This window comes from Toxorhynchites rutilus, chromosome 2, assembly GCF_029784135.1.
Source record: "Toxorhynchites rutilus septentrionalis strain SRP chromosome 2, ASM2978413v1, whole genome shotgun sequence".
NCBI classification, from domain to species: domain Eukaryota; kingdom Metazoa; phylum Arthropoda; class Insecta; order Diptera; family Culicidae; genus Toxorhynchites; species Toxorhynchites rutilus.
In genome coordinates this window covers 21783696-21807039 of record NC_073745.1, presented here as the reverse complement: position 1 = coordinate 21807039, position 23344 = coordinate 21783696, and the positions used below count along the sequence as shown (strand labels likewise).

The 23344-nt window shown below is 41.4% G+C and overlaps 1 protein-coding gene across 9 annotated transcripts in view; it reads left to right on the top strand.

The window, feature by feature from the left end:
• LOC129768743 (fibulin-1) overlaps nucleotides 1-19488 on the top strand; it is a 44762-nt gene extending 25274 nt beyond the window's left edge. For all 9 annotated transcript variants that reach the window (XM_055770598.1, XM_055770596.1, XM_055770597.1 and 6 more), the window contains 4 exons: nucleotides 18032-18544; nucleotides 18626-18755; nucleotides 18866-19102; nucleotides 19165-19488. In XM_055770598.1, coding sequence (XP_055626573.1) covers nucleotides 18032-18544; nucleotides 18626-18755; nucleotides 18866-19102; nucleotides 19165-19327 — 1043 coding nt within the window. In that variant the 3' untranslated portion in view covers nucleotides 19328-19488. The remainder of the gene's footprint in view (nucleotides 1-18031; nucleotides 18545-18625; nucleotides 18756-18865; nucleotides 19103-19164) is intronic.
• Nucleotides 19489-23344: the final 3856 nt, after the last annotated feature.

The following is a 23344-nucleotide window of genomic DNA, read 5'->3' as shown; positions in this document are numbered from 1 at the left end:
ATGCTGGCGGCGGCGGCGCTTTTCCATCTCCTCTTGAAATCATTAATGCCATTCGCTTCCTTCTTATTTTCGTATAGTTTTCGCTTAATCAGAGCCCAGTACTTTTCCACTGGGCGATGTTCTGGACAGTTCGGTGAATTTGATGTTTTTGGCACATATTTGACCTCATATTGCAGTGAAATTTTGCTTATCATCACGATTGGGTACCTTTTTCACTTTGTACGCCTTCAGTCCATGCCTCTGCTTCACTTTTTGTACAAATGATTTTGATTTTTCGACCTTTCGAGCCACGTTTCTAACTGGAAGGTTTGGATGTTTCTCAATAATGTCAATCACCTCTGTCTGGAGCATACTTTTCGATTTGTTCCGCTTCCAACCTTCCGATCTACATTTAAGCGCTGGTCAAACGATTTGCACACACTAACCACGGTACTCTTCGGCAGTTTTAGCTTTTTGGCGAGATCGCGTACCGACAGTGTTGGATTTTGCTGCCGTTCGCGCAAAATGCGTTTGCGTACTTCGACTTGATTCGACGCCATTTTACCAAAACTGAAGAAGAATGTAAACATGTTGGACATCGAAATAAAGAGGAGGGTTTCAGCTGTCATGTAAGTGAAATATTTCATTGATTAGTGGAATATTTCATAAACTACACTGATAGAAAAGTGTCCGTAATTTAACGTGGACAGGCTTTATAGGGGGTAAAATGAAAACGTAAACACAGAACACGCAGGAAAAAATGAAAGATTTCGAATGCTTATACTTGAATATTTCATAATAGATCGGAAAGATGTTTTCATTAATTGGTAGGAAATATTTCTACGCATCTATCACAATTAAAAAATGTTATTTTCCATGAGATAAGCAATTCAATAACTGTAAATTGTGAAGCGCTATCTGAACGCCTTAGCTAACCCGTTTTGCTTGGCCCGATCTACGGTTTCCCCAACACAGCCCTTAAAATCTAGTGTTCCCTAACACCGCCATCAAAACTGAGGTACCTGAACAAATTGGCTTTGCATCAGTCTTCAGAAAACATACGCTGCGCTGCGCTTGAGTTTAATTTTCATCAGCGCGCGTTCATAACAAACACGTATTCTCTCTTGGTATGGAGTGTAACAAATTCAGAAATAAGACAGCGGTGAATGAACACAGTGCAGAATTCAGATATTAAACATTGCTTCTCACTTGTGTGATGCGCGCCTCATTTAACACACACACACACACACACAAACACATACACACACAAATCAAATTATATCGCCCGCCTTGCCTTCGCTCGTTCTAAGCAAAGCTTGAAAACAACGGTGCGCCTCCATACCAACCGTATGCGCTTGTGTGAAGAAAAAGGACTCAACAGCGAAAGCAAACCAGATTTAAGCGCGGTGTAAAACAGGTGGATTACGGCGCAAAACTCGGTGCAAAAAAAGTCACAGTCACAGTCAAAAATCACTTTGATAATGATTTGGTGGCCCTGAAAAGAGCCTTTCTGTTTCGTTGTTGTGTATTGTTTGTTCACTTCACCAGTGTTTACCGAGTGATGATGACAGAAGAATTGTAAACAATGGTTGGATGGTGCGTATCAGATAGAAGTTGTCGAAGTGGAATGAGATATGAGGAAAACAGCTCTCTGTGTCCCTAGACGAGATGCGTCCTGTGTTATGTATGGATGAAAAAAAGGAAAAAAATCTCACCAATTTAATATAAGATAATTATCAATACCGAATACAATTATCAATTTTTTTTTTTTTATAAATTCGTTTATTTTTACAGGCTCAGTTACATAAGTTTAAAGGAGCCGAAATCTTAAATATATTTTAAAACTATATATATAAACAATTTTCTTAAATCTATGGTTAGTAATGTGGGAAACCGATTACTCGTGGTGGACTCGAGATTAAAAGGGTGACATTTTCTCAGGAAAAGGATGGGGTATAAGGAAATTATTACAATGTTGATAATCACACACACTCAATTCTTAAATCTATTCGTACATCAGTTGTGAATTTACATTTCATTCTTCTGTTTATAGCAAGCGGACCAATTACTCACCAAGGAAGAAATGGAGGGTATAAGGATATAAGGATAATCACACACGAACATCGATAGATTTAAGGAAAACATATATTTGGGACATGTAATCAAGGTCTAACCGAGCCAACACATCTCTCACCGGCACATTGGGCTGCCTTCCTCTAGCCCGAAGGGAGTTCTCTAAATTCGATCTGGCAACAAGATACACCTCACACGACCAAACAACGTGTTCGATGTCGTGGTAACCTCGGCCACAAATGCAGATATTGCTGCCGGCCAGATTGAAACGAAAGAGTAGCGCGTCTAACGAACAGTGATTGGACATGAGTCGGGAGAAGGTGCGAATAAAGTCCCGACTCAAGTCCAGACTTTTGAACCATGGTTTGAGGCTAACCTTAGGGATAATCGAGTGAAGCCACCGGCCCAATTCATCTTCGTTCCATTTGCGTTGCCAGTTAGCGATGGTATTTTTACGGACTAAAGAGTAAAATTCATTGAAGGCGATTTGACGCTGATAAATATCGCCTTCAATCGCACCTACCTTTGCTAATGAGTCAGCCCTCTCATTACCCGGAATTGAGCAATGAGAAGGGACCCACACAAAGGTAATGACATAACAGCGTCTGGATAAAGCACTCAAAATTTTTCGTATTCTCTCAAGGAAGTACGGCGAGTGCTTTTCCGGCCTCACTGAACGGATAGCTTCGACAGAGCTAAGACTATCCGTTACAATGTAATAGTGTTCAACAGGTCGTGAGGCGACGCTGTCCAGCGCCCAATGAATTGCTGCCAATTCAGCAATATACTCTGAGCAAGGATTCTGAAGACTGTGGGAGGTGCTAAAAAATTCGTTGAACACTCCAAATCCTGTGGACTCATTCATAGAGGACCCATCAATAAAGTACATATTATCACAATTGATACGCCCATACTTTGCATTGAAGATCGTGGGAACGATCCCCGATCGATGATAATCTGGAATTCCATGGATTTTCTCCTTCATGAACAGATCAAAATGTACAGAGGAATTGATGTAGTCAGGAAAACAAACACGGTTGGGAATATACGAAGAAGGATCAACCTGCATGGAGATGAATTCATGATATGAAGTCATGAATCCAGAATGAAAATTTAGCCCGATCAGCTGCTCAAAATTTCCGATCACCAATGGGTTCATGACCTTACACCGGATGAAGAACCGAAGAGATAATAAATTGAAGCGATCTTTTAGTGGGAGTAGGCCTGCCAAAACCTCGAGACTCATGGTATGCGTTGAGGGCATACATCCCAACGCAATACGGAGACAAAGATACTGAATTCGCTCGAGTTTAATGAGATGTGTTTTGGCAGCTGATTGAAAACAGAAACTGCCATACTCCATCACTGAGAGAATAGTTGTTCTATACAACATTATAAGATCTTCGGGATGGGCTCCCCACCAGGTGCCGGTAATTGTACGGAGAAAATTTATTCTTTGTTGGCATTTTTTACTCAGATACCTAATATGGCCCCCCCCAAGTACATTTGGAGTCGAACCAGACCCCAAGATACTTGAATGACATAGCATGAGTGATCGGTTTACCCAAAAGTTGAAGCTTTGGTTTTGCTGGTCTATGCTTCCTAGAAAAAACCACCATCTCTGTTTTCTCCGTGGAGAATTCGATCCCTAGCCCAATGGCCCAGGTTGAAAATTTGTTCAAAGTATCTTGTAAGGGTTCTTGTACGTCGGATTCTGTTGATCCTACGACAGAGACCACTCCATCATCTGCAAGTTGTCTTAGGCTGCAATTTTGTGTAAGGCAATTGTCGATGTCGCTTACATAGAAGTTGTACAAAAGGGGGCTTAAACATGAGCCCTGGGGGAGTCCCATGTAAGAGACCCGACTTACTGCCGAATCTCCGTGAGAAATGTTCAAATGTTTCTCACAAAGCAAGTTATATAACATATTATTCAATAGAGGCGGCAGACCCCGAGAGTGTAATTTGTCTGTCAAAACCTCTATTGAAACAGAATCAAAGGCCCCCTTTATGTCCAAGAATACTGAAGCCATTTGTTTTTTTCCGGCGTAAGCCATTTGAATTTCTGAAGAAAGCATCGCAAGATAATCATTCGTCCCCTTGCCCCTGCGGAACCCATATTGTGTATCTGAGAGTAGGCCATTCGTTTCAACCCATCGATCAAGGCGAAACAAGATCATTTTCTCCAACAATTTCCGTATACAAGACAGCATTGCTATTGGGCGGTACGAATTGAAGTCGGACGCGGGTTTTCCGGGTTTTTGAATAGCTATAACTCGTACTTGTCTCCAATCATCTGGAACAATATTATGCTCCAGAAACCGATTGAATAAGTTCAACAAGCGATGTTTCGCCACATCAGGGAGATTTTTCAGCAAGTTGAACTTAATTCTATCCGATCCCGGAGCAGAATTGTTACATGAAAGCAGAGCAAGAGAGAATTCTACCATCGAAAACTCGGAATCAAGATCGCACCTATCTTGTGGTATATCTCGAACAATTTTTTGCACAGGAGCGGAATCAGGACAAACCTTCCGTGCAAAATTAAAAATCCATCGATGTGAATATTCCTCGCTTTCATTGGATGAAGAGCGATTTCTCATGTTTCGAGCCACTTTCCATAATTTTTTCATTGACGTTTCTCGTGACAAACCTCCCACGAAATTTCGCCAATAAGCACGTTTTTCCCTTTGATCAAGTTTTGACGTAGGACTACGTCTTTCATTTCTATACCGGGGTGTAAAATCAAAGTTTCGAAAACGAAAGCGTTACGCCGGAGACCGAGATTTTGAGCGTTAATAGCTCCTAAACAACTGAACGAAATGGTATGATAAACACTTCATTCGAAAGGTAAAATGTCTACGCGTTATATACTTGTTACTTTTTGATCCAAAAACTTGTTTCAATAGTCTTAAAATTGCTTTCAAAACAGGCTATTGAAATCACCAATCGGTATATAAGCGAGCGGCGCTCGGAAATCCACTCAGTTCTAATTGAACAGCGATTGGAGCATGTTGTCGCTGTTGCGGTGAAGCTCTTTATTTATCATGAAAGCGCGGATGAACGGTGTCACCAAGAGCCTGTTTGTGCACCCTAGGCCAGAAGGGAATCTATCAGGAGGAGAGTGATGCCACAAACGGTTCCCTGGGAAGACATCGCTACACACACATACACGCGCGGCTATTAACAGGTGGTTCTCGAGTTGGCATTAACCACTGGTGGGCTTCCAGTATCGAGGAAAATGTGGAAATATCTAATCGTTACTGAAAATAATCTGCCAGTTCCTTTGGGAATTTTCAAAATATATTCATGTGAAAGAGTTTAATTGAATGTTTTCTATCCATGAAAGACTGTGACCAAATACATTTGGTTTTGTGATTTTTCAATCAATCGCAATTAACAGGATAGCTTCTAAAGATTATTCTTCCCCATCAGTAGGATATTTCCGTATCCAATATTGGATGCATAAAACCTTGTGCCTCCAACGTAACGCTCTCGTTTTCGAACTTCTCCAAATATTCATTCATTCAGAATGAATTCAGATTCAACTTCAAACAAATGATCTCTAAATCAACGATAGTCCTACGTCACCCTTGCGGTTATACCATAGATATAACCCACTTCCTGTTTTTAAATTGATTTTCAAGGACCAAATACGATTGAAAATTTTCAATGGTTCCACGTTTCCGAAAAGCTTTGAATGCGTTCGATTTATCCTGATAAAGCTTGGAACATTGGCTATCCCACCATGGATTGGGAGGCCTTCGACGAATAGTGGAGCCTGGGATGGGTTTCGTTTGAGCGCGAACCGCGCTGTCATATATCAAACGAGAAAGGAAGTTATACTCCTCCAATGGAGGTAAACCATCTCTGGAATTGATGGCTAGAGCAATCGCGTCCGCATATTTTTTCCAGTCAATATGTCTTGTGAGGTCATATGCCATGTTTATAGATTCAGAAGAATTCGAACCAATGGTGATGGACATTTTGATTGGAAAAAATGAGTGGCACTTATTGATCCCCAATAGCACCCCTCCGTATCTGTCATCACGGTCCAAGCGTATAATATTAAAATCGTGGAAAGAGAGATCATCTCGCGTAGAAAGCCAAGTTTCGGACAGAGCAAAAACATCACAATTGAAGTTATGAATTAAAAATTTGAATGTATCCAATTTAGGGATAAGACTACGACAATTCCACTGTAAAACAGTGATATCTCCGACCTCTCTATTTGAATTAGACATCAAGAGAGATAATCATTGCAAGGAGGGGCCATGTTTGCATCAATTGTTGCAAAATTGTCTTTAATACTGGAAGCATTGATATGACAATGGTTCTGATGGAGTCGGAAACATTAAAGCATGTGAAGATTTGAGCCACAAGGTCAGTCAACTTTATAAATCCCGATTGGGAAGTTGAACTGGACGGTAAAATAGGGACAGTTGGGGTTTTTGATGTCCCTTCGAGTGCTGGGTCGTTCGAAGGTGAATTATTCCCACGGAAGCCAGGAGGAACCTGATTTTGCTTGTCCGCTGCACTCGATTTTTTAGGCATGCTAACAGAGGGTATAACCGGAGGGGCTTGTCCTTGAACTTTGGGAGTGGTCACATTTTTGCGCCGGGGATTCCCTTGGAAGATGTACGGTGTGCCCTCGTTAGCTGTATCCGCTTCCATTTCGTCAACTGGCAGCGAAGCGAAGACATTGTTTGCGGTTAAAGGTTGTTGCTGTTGGGCCAATGGAGAAGCGCCCTTCAAAATTTCCGCAAAAGTGCGCTTCGAGCGTTCCTTTAAAGAGCGCTTCTGCTTCTCCCAGCGACTCTTGTAAGTTTCACAAGTCGAGAGCACGTGCGGATTTCCTCCGCAATATGGACACTTTTGCTCAATCGCACTGCAGGATTTGTCCACATGTTGCTCTCCGCAAGTGGCACAGCGCTCCTTGTTGGCGCAGTAAGCTGCTGTGTGACCAACTGACTTGCATTTCAGGCAAGTCATGGGCTTTGGCACGAAGAGTCGCAGCGGTAGCCTCAATTTGTCCACCATAACGTAGTCAGGGAGGGCGGAGCCAGCAAAAGTGACTCTAAACGAGTCGGACGGCGTAAATTTCGATTCTTTCCCTTCCTGGGAGACTTTGCCGAGTTGTCGGCATTCTAAGATTTTAACCTTAATCAAAGGCAGCTTTTTAAATCTGCCATCTCCTTCCATAATTGATTTGCACGTCAGACCCGTTTCGGTTATCACCCCCGAGATTTCTACGTTATGGGAAGGCACGTAGACACGATATTCCAGAGTAAACCTCTGGTCGACGACAATACCGTTTGCGTCTTTCCGATCAGCCACGACAACACGCAGTTTGGTCGGTCTAACCTTCGTAATTTCTGTCACGGAGGAGTATCTTGCCAGATCTTTCATGATCTGAATAACATTAAGTGCTTTAATTATCAATTTTTCTCATCGGTAAAAACATGTTACTTTAGTATAGAGAAAACATATTTGAAATGGAAAAGGTAATTTTCTTTTATTTTTTTTTTTCCTTCCGAATGTTTATTCAACCCAATGCGAATTTTAACTGGACTAACAACACCTAATACTATATGTAGACCATATGGGAAATCGCTTTTTCGAATATTTCTTCACTTTTCTAATTTTTTTCGCCGTATCAACTTTTCTTAGTTGAAAATGAACACAACAAAACATAAGACAGCTTAAACCCGTTCTCAAGCTGGAACACACCTTGATTTTTATTTGTGAAAATGTAAATAAATCGTTTCATATATCAAGTCATTTTTAACAGATTCGTTAACCAGCTGCCGAGGCATCCAGACGTAGAGTTGTTTGCGTCTATTGTACCGTTACAACAATACCGTTATTGGCTTCGTGACTGGTGGAGTGCTTTTGTTTTCACCCAAGCGGGTTTGTGAATGTCGCGTGTGATCCGTGCTGTGGAAAAGCGGAATACCAGTGCCACAATCAGCGGAGAACAAAGGCTGCTACAGCGGACGCTGTGACCTCTTGCTGGTGTCGGATTATCGGCATTGTATTTCTTGCATTGCCGTATTATCACCGAGGTATACCGATTCATCGCATTATTGGCCGATACACCATCTCGTCTGTATCAACGTGGTCTGCCGTTCGATTTGGTGCAACGAGGTACATATAAAATAAATATAAATATAAGATCAGAAAATAAGTTAGAACATTGATTATAATGGAGAATGATGAGGGATCTCCAGAAATGGAGACCTCCGACTCTGAAACCAATTCAAAAAAAGTAAATGGGAAAAAACATAAACGAGTCCCTCCTACAGAATGTAGTTCGTCTGGGGACGAATCTGCTCATCCTACCAAGCCCCCCTCGAAAAAAATTGCCTCCTCCCTCCTCCCTGAACTCCCCAAAACTCCCACTCCTCCTCTCCCACCATCGATTTCATTTCCTTCTTCTGATATTTCCGAGCCAGTTCCAACCTCGTCCTCGTCTTCCTCTTCTGTTGTATCCTCTCCCCGTGTCAAGGTTTATCCAGAAGATGCACCTGGAACTGGTCCCTGGGTTGTTTTCTTCCGGCCCAAACCAAACGGAAAAGCACTGAATGTTATTCAGATCACGAAAGATCTGACAAGATACTACTCCTCCGTGATCGAAATTTTAAAAGTTAGACCGAACAAACTGCGTGTTATCGTGAGTGACCGGAAACATGCAAACGGTATTGTGATCGACCAGAGGTTCACCCTAGAGTATCGTGTCTACGTGCCGTCCCATGACGTAGAAATCTCGGGGGTGGTAACTGAAACGGGTCTGACGTGTAAAATGATAAAAGAAGGATTTGGAAAATTTAAAAAACTCCCTTTGGTGAGTGTTAAAATCTTGGACTGCCGCCAACTAGGGAAAGTCTCCCAAGAAGGGGGAGAAACTAAATTCACGCCGTCCGACTCGTTTCGAGTAACTTTTGCTGGTTCCGCCCTCCCTGACTACGTCATGGTGGATAAATTGAGGCTGCCTATGCGACTCTTCGTGCCAAAGCCCATGACTTGCCAAAAATGCAAGTCAGTTGGCCACACTTCAGCTTATTGTGCCAACAAGGAGCGCTGTGCCACTTGCGGAGAGCAACATGTGGGCGAATCCTGCAGTGCGACTGAGCATAAGTGTCCATATTGCGGAGGAGCTCCACATGTACTCTCAGCTTGTGAAACTTACAAGAGTCGCTGGGAGAAACAGAAGCGCTCTTTAAAGGAACGCTCGAAACGCACATTTGCGGAAATTTTAAAGGGCGCTTCTCCACTGGCCCAGCAGCAACAACAACCAATCTACACACACAATGTTTTCTCTACGTTGCCAGTTGATGAAATGGAAGCGGACACAGCTAGCGGGGGCACACCGCTTATTTTCAAAGGGAATCCCCGGCGCAAAAATGTGACCACTCCCAAAATTCAAGAACAAGTCCCCCCGGTGATACCCCCTGTTAGCTTGCCTAAAAAATCGAGTGCAGCGGACAAGCAAAATCAGGTTCCTCCTGGCTTCCGTGGGATTGGTTCATCTTTGAACAACCCAGCACTCGAGGGGACATCAAAAACCCCAACTGTCCCTGTTTTTCCGTCCAGTTCAACTTCCCAATCGGGATTTATAAAGTTGTCTGACCTTTTGGACCAAATCTTCAAGTGTTTTAATGTTTCCGACTCCATCAGAACCCTTGTCATATCAATGCTTCCAGTATTAAAGACAATTTTGCAACAATTGATGCAAACATGGCCCCTCCTTGCAATGATTATCTCTCTTGATGTCTAATTTAAATAGAGAGGTCGGAGATATCACTGTTTTACAGTGGAATTGTCGTAGTCTTATCCCTAAATTGGATACATTCAAATTTTTAATTCATAACTCCAATTGTGATGTTTTTGCTCTGTCCGAAACTTGGCTTTCTTCGCGAGATGATCTCTCTTTCCACGATTTCAATATTATACGCTTGGACCGTGATGACAGATACGGAGGGGTGCTATTGGGGATCAATAAGTACCACTCATTTTTTCGAATTGACCTTCCACCTATTGGAGGGATCGAAGCTGTTGCTTGTCATGCAAACATCAGAGGCAAAGACCTCTGTATTGTCAGCTTGTATTGGCCTCCGAGAGCTGCGGTTAGCCGCAAGCAACTTGTTGACATGTGCTCACTCCTTCCTGAGCCACGATTGATCTTGGGAGACTTCAACTCTCACGGAACTGCCTGGGGGGAACAGTACGACGACAATCGTTCATCGTTGATCTATGACCTTTGTAACAGCTTCAATATGACCGTTTTGAATACTGGGGAAACAACACGTGTACCTAAACCTCCTGCTAACCCAAGTGCTCTTGACCTCTCGCTTTGCTCGAATTCACTATCGTTAGATTGCAAGTGGAATGTAATCCAGGACCCCAACGGTAGTGATCACTTGCCAATCAAAATTTCCATCACCATTGGGTCGAATTCTTCTGAATCTATAAACATGACATATGACCTCACAAGACACATTGACTGGAAAAAATATGCGGACGCGATTGCTCTACCCATCAATTCCAGAGATGGCTTACCTCCATTGGAGGAGTATAACTTCCTTTCTCGTTTGATCTATGACAGCGCAGTTCGCGCTCAAACGAAACCCATCCCAGGTTCCACTATTCGCCGAAGGCCTCCCAATCTATGGTGGGATAGCCAGTGTTCCAAGCTTTATGTAGAAAAATCGAATGCATTTAAAGCTTTTCGGAAACGTGGAACCCCTGAAAATTTTCAAACGTATTTAGCCCTTGAAGATCAATTTAAAAACTTAATCAAAGGGAAAAAACGTGCTTATTGGCGAAATTTCGTGGGAGGTTTGTCACGAGAAACGTCAATGAAAAAATTATGGAAAGTGGCTCGAAACATGAGAAATCGCTATTCAACGAATGAAAGCGAAGAATATTCACATCGATGGATTTTGAATTTTGCACGGAAGGTTTGTCCTGATTCCGCTCCTGTGCAAAAAATTGTTCGAGATATACCACAAGATAGGTGCGATCTTGATTCCGAGTTTTCGATGGTAGAATTCTCTCTTGCTCTGCTTTCTTGTAACAATTCTGCTCCGGGATCGGATAGAATTAAGTTCAACTTGCTGAAAAACCTCCCTGATGTGGCGAAACATCGCTTGTTGAATTTATTCAATCGGTTTCTGGAGAATAATATTGTTCCAGATGATTGGAGACAAGTACGAGTTATAGCTATTCAAAAACCCGGAAAACCCGCGTCCGACTTCAATTCGTACCGCCCAATAGCAATGCTGTCTTGTATACGGAAATTGTTGGAGAAAATGATCTTGTTTCGCCTTGATCGATGGGTTGAAACGAATGGCCTACTCTCAGATACACAATATGGGTTCCGCAGGGGCAAGGGGACGAATGATTGTCTTGCGTTGCTTTCTTCAGAAATTCAAATGGCTTACGCCGAAAAAAAACAAATGGCTTCAGTATTCTTGGACATAAAGGGGGCTTTCGATTCTGTTTCAATAGAGGTTTTGTCGGACAAATTACACTCTCGGGGTCTGCCGCCTCTATTGAATAATATGTTATATAACTTGCTTTGTGAGAAACATTTGAACTTTTCTCACGGAGATTCGGCAGTAAGTCGGGTCTCTTACATGGGCCTCCCCCAGGGCTCATGTTTAAGCCCCCTTTTGTACAACTTCTATGTAAGCGACATCGACAATTGCCTTACACAAAATTGCAGCCTAAGACAACTTGCAGATGATGGAGTGGTGTCTGTCGTAGGATCAAACGAATCCGACCTGCAAGGACCCTTACAAGATACTTTGAACAATTTTTCAACCTGGGCCATTGGGCTAGGGATCGAATTCTCCACGGAGAAAACAGAGATGGTGGTTTTTTCTAGGAAGCATAGACCAGCAAAACCAAAGCTTCAACTTTTGGGTAAACCGATCACTCATGCTATGTCATTCAAGTATCTTGGGGTCTGGTTCGACTCCAAATGTACTTGGGGGGCCCATATTAGGTATCTGAGTAAAAAATGCCAGCAAAGAATAAACTTTCTCCGTACAATTACCGGCACCTGGTGGGGAGCCCATCCCGAAGATCTTATAATGTTGTATCGAACAACTATTCTCTCAGTGATGGAGTATGGCAGTTTCTGTTTTCAATCAGCTGCCAAAACACACCTCATTAAACTCGAGCGAATTCAGTATCTTTGTCTCCGTATTGCGTTGGGATGTATGCCCTCAACGCATACCATGAGTCTCGAGGTTTTGGCAGGCATACTCCCACTAAAAGATCGCTTCAATTTATTATCTCTTCGGTTCTTCATCCGGTGTAAGGTTATGAACCCATTGGTGATCGGAAATTTTGAGCAGCTGATCGAGCTAAATTTTCACTCCGGATTCATGAGTTCATATCATGAATTCATCTCCATGCAGGTTGATCCTTCTTCGTATATTCCCAACCGTGTTTGTTTCCTTGACTACATCAATTCCTCTGTGCATTTTGATCTGTCCATGAAGCAAGATATCCATGAATATTCAGATTACCAACGATCGAGGATCGCTCCAATGATCTTCGATGAAAAGTATGGGGGTATCAATTGTGATAATATGTACTTTACTGATGGGTCCACTATAAACGAGTCCACAGGATTTGGAGTGTTCAACGAATTTTTTAGCACCTCACACAGTCTTCAGAATCCTTGCTCAGTGTATATTGCTGAATTGGCAGCAATTCATTGGGCGCTGGACAGCGTCGCCTCACGACCTGTTGAACACTATTACATTGTAACGGATAGTCTTAGCTCTGTCGAAGCTATCCGTTCAGTGAGGCCGGAAAAGCACTCGCCGTACTTCCTTGAGAGAATACGAGAAATTTTGAGTGCTTTATCCAGACGCTGTTATGTCATTACCTTTATCTGGGTCCCTTCACATTGCTCCATTCCGGGTAATGAGAGGGCTGACTCATTAGCAAAGGTAGGTGCAATTGAAGGCGATATTTATCAGCGTCAAATCGCCTTCAATGAATTTTATTCTTTAGTCCGCAAAAATACCATCGCTAACTGGCAACGCAAATGGAATGAAGATGAATTGGGCCGGTGGTTTCACTCGATTATCCCAAAGGTTAGCCTCAAACCGTGGTTCAAAAGTCTGGACTTGAGTCGGGACTTTATTCGCACCTTCTCCCGACTCATGTCCAATCACTGTTCGTTAGACGCGTTACTCTTTCGTTTCAATCTGGCCGGTAGCAATCTCTGCATTTGTGGCCGAGGTTACCACGACAACGAACACGTTGTTTGGGCGTGTGAGGTGTATCTTGTTGCCAGATCGAATTTAGAAAACTCCCTTCGGGCTAGAGGAAGGCAGCCCAATGTGCCGGTGAGAGATGTGTTGGCTCGGTTAGACCTTGATTACATGTCCCATATATATGTTTTCCTTAAAGCTATAGATCTTCGTGTGTGATTGTCCCTACATCCTTATACCCTCCTTTCCTTCCTTTGCGGGTAATTCGTCCCCTTGCTATAAATAGTAGAATAAGTTGAAATGTAAATACACTATAGATATACGAATAGATTTAAGAAATGAGTGTTCATCAACATTGTTACAATTTCCTTATATCCCATCCTTTTCCTAAAAATATGTCACCCTCCTAAACTCGAGTACACCGCGAGTAATCGGTTTTCCACCTTACTAACCATAGATCTAAGAAAATTGTTTATATATATAGTTTTAAAATTATATTTAAGAATTCGGCTCCTTTAAACTTAAGTAACTGAGCCTGTAAAAATAAACGAATTAATAAAAAAAAAAAAAAAAAGTCATTTTTAACACAACTGCTACCATATACAATTTTACACTTACACTTGTGCTAAATTTTTCACAATACACGATCGGTCATTGATATGAGATTTCACGAAGCAACCAACATTAAAGTTCCAAATTTAAATTTTATTAGCTGAAATAATCGTATCACTCACCTAATTTGCAATATGAAAATGCTCCCGACTTGCATATAATTGCAATGCCGATTTCCCCTGGGCAACTTGGTTTAGATGTCTCTGTTAGGGAATACATTTCAGCAGGAACGAAAGCACCCCCTACTTTCATGTATTTGCAGTGCCGATTTCCCCCAGGCAGATTGGTTTTGATGTCTCTGTTAGGGACCCGCCGCATGTGTCGTCAATTTCGACCAATCAGAAGTGGTTATTTCCGTTGGGATAGGGGTTGAGATATTTCGATTGTTCGACAGTTAGTTTCATAACATATATTATTTTATTCAATATAAAAAAAATTGTTATGGAGTGCCTAATTCGATTGACGCAAAAATTTCATCAATCCATCATGAAATAATAAGCAATAAGCGTTTGAATATGGACAATTTTCACGATGTGCTCGATATTCTATTTTCAATTTGTACCCCAATATGCTCCCGAAAGACGTAATCCTACGTCAAAAATAAACTGGCAACAAACCATTTGAACTGTATTTCGGAGCGTGCTCATTCGCCAGAGCGGATGAGTATACAATGAGTGAGAGTTCAACTGAGTACAAAAAACTTGTTACACATCAGCACCGCGTGGCATTCTGAAAACTTCTTTGCATACATGGGGGAACTTTTGTTCCCACCGACATGTGTTCCCTAACACAGCCATCCAAATCAAGGTGCCTTACATTATATGGCATTTGTTCAAATGTTCAAATGTAAGTAAATAACACAGCAAATATGTTGAATTCAAATGAATTCGAAGATTGTTTCGTTAAATCAATAATTTAATCAATACAAACAAATGATTACTAAGCCAACAGTATTCCCACGTCAACCTTGCGGTTATATCATAAATGTAACATAATGTAATCCTTTTTCATTAGAACTTGTCGAATTACTCTAAAACTACTCTTCATAAAATTGAATTTTAAAGCGCATGCTGAAATTATAAATCAATTGAATAGTATATCGCTCTACTGAGCGATATTTTGTCTTCTCAAATTTATTTTCAGTTAAAAGAGCTTTTGGCACATTAAGGACCGCACGTTTTGGGGCAAACTTGTACGCTTCATTTGTTCGGATTCCACGATTGAGATCATTTCCTTCGGTGTGGATGAGGCGAGCCATCGGTAGGCCTTGTTAGATTCTTGGCAGACCTAGGATTTAACCATCAAGTGTAGAAAACACGGGTTATTTCGCGATCCAGCCGTAATAGACGGAACGCGAACCACGAGAAAACTCAGGAGCGGTACGCAATGTGTTAATGTATAAACCTTAAAAGGTCTTGATGCGACCGATGCCCCAAATTAATTCGTTGCAAAACTGTCTATTGATAAGGTAGATGATATTAACCCTGTTAATTTACCGCAAAGGGACAATAGGCCTATAGAATTTAAAAAGAAATTCTTGAAAAGCCTTATTTTGGAAACGAGAGCAACTTCAATGTTTGTTGGATGGGGAAAACAAGTTAATTAGGTTCAAAACTGGTTATAAAGAGCGAATTAGATTCGACAGTCTTGGAGAGCAGTAATTATGAACAACATTCCATGATTTAATCCGACATCCTAACAATACATGTCAGGCTTATTTCAAAAGGAATACAAGATTACGATCTATTGGAAAAAAACGAAGCGAACGACTAATTTTTTTGTTCCTTTAATGTTTCTTTCATGTAAACGTTTTATATTCAACACTATCTTTCATTCTTTGTAAGATTTTTTTTTATTCCATCAGTTAATTTTTTTATTAGGCTCATTTATAAATTCAGCTGTTAACAGAGCTGTGTACATTTTTATCTTTAGATAAATTTAGTTGCATATTACACTGTTACCATTTTTATCCATCGATAGTAGCCGTTCAGGCGTAAGAGTATTCCTATTCTATCGATACACAACACATGTCGTCTTTTTCCGCGTAAGAATAGTCCTATTGTTCGAATGTTCACAGTTAGACTGCTCACAGCGGGACTGTTGATATGAGGCTTCCATTGTTGTGTTGTTGATTACCGATTAACTACCAATTATCCGATTACCAATTACCAATTACCGATGCAGCAGACCGAAAATGTGAGCGGTAAGGGACTGGGATTACCGTCACATGATGATTGTTGCGTGGACATAATAGCTAGAATAACACACAAAGATGATCAGTTGAGGGGCCCTGAGCTATGAGCTTATGTTCGTTCGCTTAGCAGCGGACACGCAACCAATTAGGCTACGAAGATCCCATGTATCAAGATTCTTTGTATGATGATGACATTGTTTTCAAAATTCTCTATGACATGGATGATATTTTTCACCCAACTCCATTGGCCTCAAAAAATCGGGGAAAACAAAAAATTTTATAATAACAACAAATTCTGAAAATCACCACTCTTGATCCCATCTCAAGCCAAATTGACACTTTTCATTAGAATCAAATTTGATTTGGATAGAAATCTTGGTTGTTGGTTGTATTCCTGATGATACAATCAGAAGGATGGCTTCTGCAGCAAGATATAAGTTCCAAGAAGATAAGGATGTCATCTCAAACTAGATGAACGTTGGTATGCTGTAGATTTTCTGACACGGGAGAGACATTTTTATTTGTTTCTAGGCCATTCCTTTAAATTGTAAAACCCCGAAGCAGAATTGTTGTATGAAAGAAGAAAATCAATCATATGAAACTTGAGGACCATGTACTACAATAGATCAAACCAATGGTCGCAGTGGTCTAAGGCTCCTACAGAAGAAGAACAAGGGTCGAGTTTGGGCTTATACTCTTGACAAGCTTGAAGTTTTGCCTTCAGGAACAATCATCTTCTTCATTAAAATTAGTTGAGCTTCTCATTTTCCTTGCAACTCGTCAAATTGTAGTGGAATGTAACTGTCATAACGTCCGCGGGTGCTCAATTCACATCAAAACTAGAACGCATTCGATTTCCCTCTATAGAGATTTATGCATACTGAGACCCGGTTTAGAAGATTAGATTGAAAAGTGGCCAGAATACGAGAAGTCTTCTAAATGAATTACCTTACGGGCTTCAGCAGTACTGTATTGAATTCATTCAGTTAGAATTTTGTTTTCAACACTTTAGAAGTTTTTGACTTTGGAAGATTTTCTTTGAATTTTTACCAGGAATTGTTTATATCGATATTGCAGCGAAATTAAGATAGATAGAAGTTGGGTGTCTAAGAACAAATTGTAGAGCGGTAGAAAGCTTCAATTTGATTAATAGAAACAATCAAGTTCAAAATGATTTTTTAGGATAAAATTAATAATAACACATTAACATTTACTAACTTTGAAGTGTCTCACTTCTAAAATGTTATCGAAATCCACTAATTTGGATGTTTCACAACTATTTCCTGTTCTAAATTTTCTCGTCTTTCAAATGAAAGCAACAGAATCGTCATGTTTTTAATGTAGAGCCAGTTTGAGGCAACAGAGCTCGAAACAAAAAAAAAAGTTCTACAATTCTGTCATTGTTGAAATTCGAACATATGCGTGGAAGGATTTTTTTCATTGAATATTTTCCGCTATCACCTCCTGAATTAATTCGGATTTTTTATATGAAAAAGGTACTGACTTTAAGGGGATGAACCAAAAATTAAATTCTTCTTTTATATTAAAAAAAAAAACAAAAATATATGCATAAAAAACGATTATAATTTTTTTTGACTCGATTATATACAGGATTTGATTAAATACAGTGAGAATAAATCCGAAACTGTATATATCCGAGTCCGCGCTGTATTCCATTTGCTTATTTTCAAATAACCAAAAAGTAACAGCATGACTCATTAAAACCCGCGTTTCCCATCGTCTTCCGATGGGATGTCATTCGAACTCTAACCAACTATGACATTCATGTTTGCAAAAATTAAATTGAGACCTACAAATAATGATTCTTAATGCTGACAGACGCAATTTGATATCTGAATCAATGTCTATTTGCAAGATCCAATGTTGTGCACTTCCGATGCAATTCCCCCTGAGTAACATTCGTCCTCTCCCCCCCTAGATGTAGACGAGTGCAGCACGGGCGAAGCGAAGTGTGGTCCGGATCAGGTGTGCAAGAACAAGCGCGGTGGCTACGTATGTCTCTGTCCGGCGGGACATATTATCGGACGAAATCACCGCTGCGAAGATGTAAACGAGTGCGATCTGCACAAGGGAAAGGTGTGTCCCCAGAACTCGGACTGCATCAACACGGTTGGATCGTACCGGTGTGACTGCAAGTCCGGCTTCAAGAAGGCGCGGCCGGAGGATCTGATCTGTACCGATGTGGACGAGTGCAGTGAGGTCCCCGGACTGTGCCATCAGCGATGTATTAACTACTGGGGTTCCTACCGGTGCGGATGTGAGTCCGGTTACAAATTGGCCGCCAACAATCGAACCTGTGACGATGTGGACGAGTGCGAGGAGTACAAGGCGAACAATTTGTGCGTGGGAATTTGCGAAAACACACCCGGTTCGTATGGCTGCCGATGCCCGCCGGGCTACAAGTTGGGACATGATGGACGCAGTTGTATCGGTAAGCGGCGTAAATGATAATTTTCCTAATGGCTTTAAATGCTTATATTACCATGATATATTGTGCTCGATTTCTCGGCAGATATCGACGAGTGTGAATCGCAGGGTGTGTGCAGCGGGCGAAATGAGATTTGCACCAATATCCGCGGCAGTTATCGCTGCACCCGCATCAGCTGCCCATACGAATACGAAATCGACCCGGATAGAAATAAGTATGTAAAAATGTAGCCATTCATCCTCATTGCCGCCACAAAGCGAGCATTTGAGATAAATTTAAAATTTTCTTTCCATTCTCTGATTCGTTAAATTTGCCCCCAAACAGCCGATGTCGACGAACAACAAAATATTGCAACCCGGGCGATATGGAGTGCCTACGGAAGCCAACATCCTACTCCTACAATTTCATAACTTTAGTTTCAAATATGCCAGTGCCACCCACCGGCCGGGCGTTGTTCAATTTACGAGGTCCTGCGTGGTACGAGGCCATAGATTTCGATTTGAAGCTGGTAAATGTCGACGCACCTTCCACCGTTCGTCCGGCTGATCAGCGTTATTTCAGGTAAAGCCGAGTATTTATTGATGCTATTTGCGATTTTAATTTCGTTCGTTGTTCGTTCACAGTTTGAACAAGTTGTCCAACGAGGTGCTGTTGAATCTGGTGAAAAGCATAGAAGGGCCACAGGATATCGAGTTGGAGCTGAGTATGACAGTGTTCAAGGATGGCAGACCATTCGGATCGAACATTGCGAAGCTGTTTTTGATGATATCAGCACATGAGTTCTGAGGATCGGCTTGTGATGAATAGCTCTATGCTGAGGCATCTGTATTTCTCCTAGCAATTAAGATTCAATTAAGCTATTGTCGTACGAATAATGTTTAATGATTTGTAATCTCTAAACTACTTCTGGAAGATACTGAAATAATACACGGGATGTGAAAAAATTGCTCAACTTCATTTAAAATAACTATTAGTTTAACCGAGCCCTCCCTCAAAACCACTAATTGCATTTGCAGTAGATTGCTCAATTTGTCTTCGGCAAGAGGAGAAACTATCGTATCGTCTTGGCACAGGAGAGCCCATTTCCTCCGCATTGCTTGCGTTTAGGTAAGCTAATTAACCAAACGTTAATTACCGGTTAGAAGGTAGAGTATAAAGTGGCAATGGCATCATAAGTAGATCTATTGACTCGGTAACTTTGGTACAATAATGATATCGAGGTACACAAATTTATACAATTCGATTCAGTCGTGAAAACCGAGCCAACTAATGGTAGAAGGACGAGTGTCCCGCTTTTTTTTTTATAATTCGTTTATTTGTACAGGCTCAGTTACATAGGTTTAAAGAAGCCAAACTCTCAACTATACTTTTACTATTAACATGTTTTCTTAATTCTACGGTTAATGAAATAGGAAACCGATTACTCGCGGTCGACTCGAGTTTAGAAGGGTGACACATTTTCTTTAGGAAAAGGATGGGATGTAAGGAGATTGTAACCATGTTCACACTCACACTCACACTCACTTTCACATTCATACTCACACATCACACTGAATTCTTAAACTATCCTTACATCTAATATGTATTAACAATTTAACTTATTCTAATGTTAGGGAACCGATAGCTCGCGAAGGACGAAAAGGAGGAGAAAATGGGGGGGAAAGGATGTAAGAACAATCACACTCGAAGATCGATATCTTTAAGGAAAACATATATTTGGGACATGTAATCAAGGTCTAACCGAGCCAACACATCTCTCACCGGCACATTGGGCTGCCTTCCTCGAGCCCGAAGGGAGTTTTCTAAATTCGATCTGGCGACAAAATATAGCTCGCACGACCAAACAACGTGTTCGATGTCGTGGTAACCATGGCCACAAACGCAGAGATTGCTGTCGGCAAGCTTGAAACGAAAAAGCAGCGCATCTAAAGAACAGTGATTGGACATGAGTCGGGAGAAGGTCCGAATAAAGTCCCGACTCAAGTCCAGACTTTTGAACCATGGTTTGAGGCTAACCTTAGGGATAATCGAGTGGAACCACCGGCCCAATTCATCTTCGTTCCACTTGCGTTGCCAGTTAGCGATGGTATTTTTACGAACTAAAGAATAAAATTCATTGAAGGCGATTTGACGCTGATAAATATCGCCTTCAATTGCACCTACCTTTGCTAATGAGTCAGCCCTCTCATTACCCGAAATGGAGCAATGTGAAGGGACCCAGACAAAGGTAATGACATAACAGCGTCTGGATAAAGCACTCAAAATTTCTCGTATTCTCTCAAGGAAGTACGGCGAGTGCTTTTCCGGCCTCACTGAACGGATAGCTTCGACAGAGCTAAGACTATCCGTTACAATGTAATAGTGTTCAACAGGTCGTGAGGCGACGCTGTCCAGCGCCCAGTATATCGCTGCCAATTCAGCAATATATACCGAGCAAGGATTCTGAAGACTGTGTGAGGTGCTAAAAAATTCGTTGAACACTCCAAATCCTGTGGACTCATTCATAGAGGACCCATCAGTAAAGTACATATTATCACAATTGACACGCCCATACTTTGCTTTGAAGATCGTAGGAGCGATCCTCGATCGAAGATAATCTGGAATTTCATGGATTTTCTCCTTCATGAACAGATCAAAATGTACAGAGGAATTGATGTAGTCAGAAAAACAAACACGGTTGGGAATATACGAAGAAGGATCAACCTGCATGGTGATGAATTCATGATATGAGCTCATGAATCCAGAATGAAAATTTAGCTCGATAAGCTGCTCAAAATTTCCGATCACCAATGGGTTCATAACCTTACACCGGATGAGGAACCGAAGAGATAATAAATTGAAGCGATCTTTTAGTGGGAGTAGGCCTGCCAAAACCTCGAGACTCATGGTATGCGTTGAGGGCATACATCCCAACGCAATACGGAGACAAAGATACTGAATTCGCTCGAGTTTAATGAGGTGTGTTTTGGCAGCTGATTGAAAACAGAAACTGCCATACTCCATCACTGAGAGAATAGTTGTTCGATACAACATTATAAGATCTTCAGGATGGGCACCCCACCAGGTGCCGGTAATTGTACGGAGAAAGTTTATTCTTTGTTGACATTTTTTACTCAGATACCTAATATGGGCCCCCCAAGTACATTTGGAGTCGAACCAGACCCCAAGATACTTGAATGACATAGCATGAGTGATCGGTTTACCCAAAAGTTGAAGCTTTGGTTTTGCTGGTCTATGCTTCCTAGAAAAAACCACCATCTCTGTTTTCTCCGTGGAGAATTCGATCCCTAGCCCAATGGCCCAGGTTGAAAAATTGTTCAAAGTATCTTGTAAGGGTCCTTGCAGGTCGGATTCGTTTGATCCTACGACAGACACCACTCCATCATCTGCAAGTTGTCTTAGGTTGCAATTTTGTGTAAGGCAATTGTCGATGTCGCTTACATAGAAGTTGTACAAAAGGGGGCTTAAACATGAGCCCTGGGGGAGGCCCATGTAAGAGATCCGACTCACTGCCGAATCTCCATGAGAAAAATTCAAATGTTTCTCACAAAGCAAGTTATATAACATATTATTCAATAGAGGCGGCAGACCCCGAGAGTGTAATTTGTCTGACAGGACCTCTATTGAAACTGAATCAAAGGCCCCCTTTATGTCCAAGAATACTGAAGCCATTTGTTTTTTTTCGGCGTAAGCCATTTGAATTTCTGAAGAAAGCAACGCAAGACAATCATTCGTCCCCTTGCCCCTGCGGAACCCATATTGTGTATCTGAGAGTAGGCCATTCGTTTCAACCCATCGATCAAGGCGAAACAAGATCATTTTCTCCAACAATTTCCGTATACAAGACAGCATTGCTATTGGGCGGTACGAATTGAAGTCGGACGCGGGCTTTCCAGGTTTTTGAATAGCTATAACTCGTACTTGTCTCCAATCATCTGGAACAATATTATGTTCCAGAAACCGATTGAATAAATTCAACAAGCGATGTTTCGCCACACCAGGGAGGTTTTTCAACAAGTTGAACTTAATTCTATCCGATCCTGGGGCAGAATTGTTACAAGAAAGGAGAGCAAGAGAGAATTCTACCATCGAAAATTCGGAATCAAGATCGCACCTATCTTGTGGTATGTCTCGAACAATTTTTTGCACAGGAGCGGAATCAGGACAAACCTTTCGTGCAAAATTAAAAATCCATCGATGTGAATATTCTTCGCTTTCATTCGTTGATGAGCGATTTCGCATGTTTCGAGCCACTTTCCATAATTTTTTCATTGACGTTTCTCGTGACAAACCTCCCACGAAATTTCGCCAATAAGCACGTTTTTTCCCTTTGATCAAATTTTTGAACTGATTCTCAAGGGCTAAATACATTTGAAAATTTTCAGGGGTTCCACGTTTCCGAAAAGCTTTAAATGCATTCGATTTTTCTACATAAAGCTTGGAACATTGGCTATCCCACCATGGATTGGGAGGCCTTCGGCGAATGGTGGAACCTGGGATGGGTTTCGTTTGAGCGCGAACCGCGCTGTCATATATCAAACGAGAAAGGAAGTTATACTCCTCCAATGGAGGTAAACCATCTCTGGAATTGATGGCTAGAGCAATCGCGTCCGCATATTTTTTCCAGTCAATGTGTCTTGTGAGGTCATATGCCATGTTTATAGATTCGACCCAATGGTGATGGAAATTTTGATTGGCAAGTGATCACTACCGTTGGGGTTCTGGATTACATTCCACTTGCAATCTAACGATAGTGAATTCGAGCAAAGCGAGAGGTCAAGAGTACTAGGGTTAGCAGGAGGT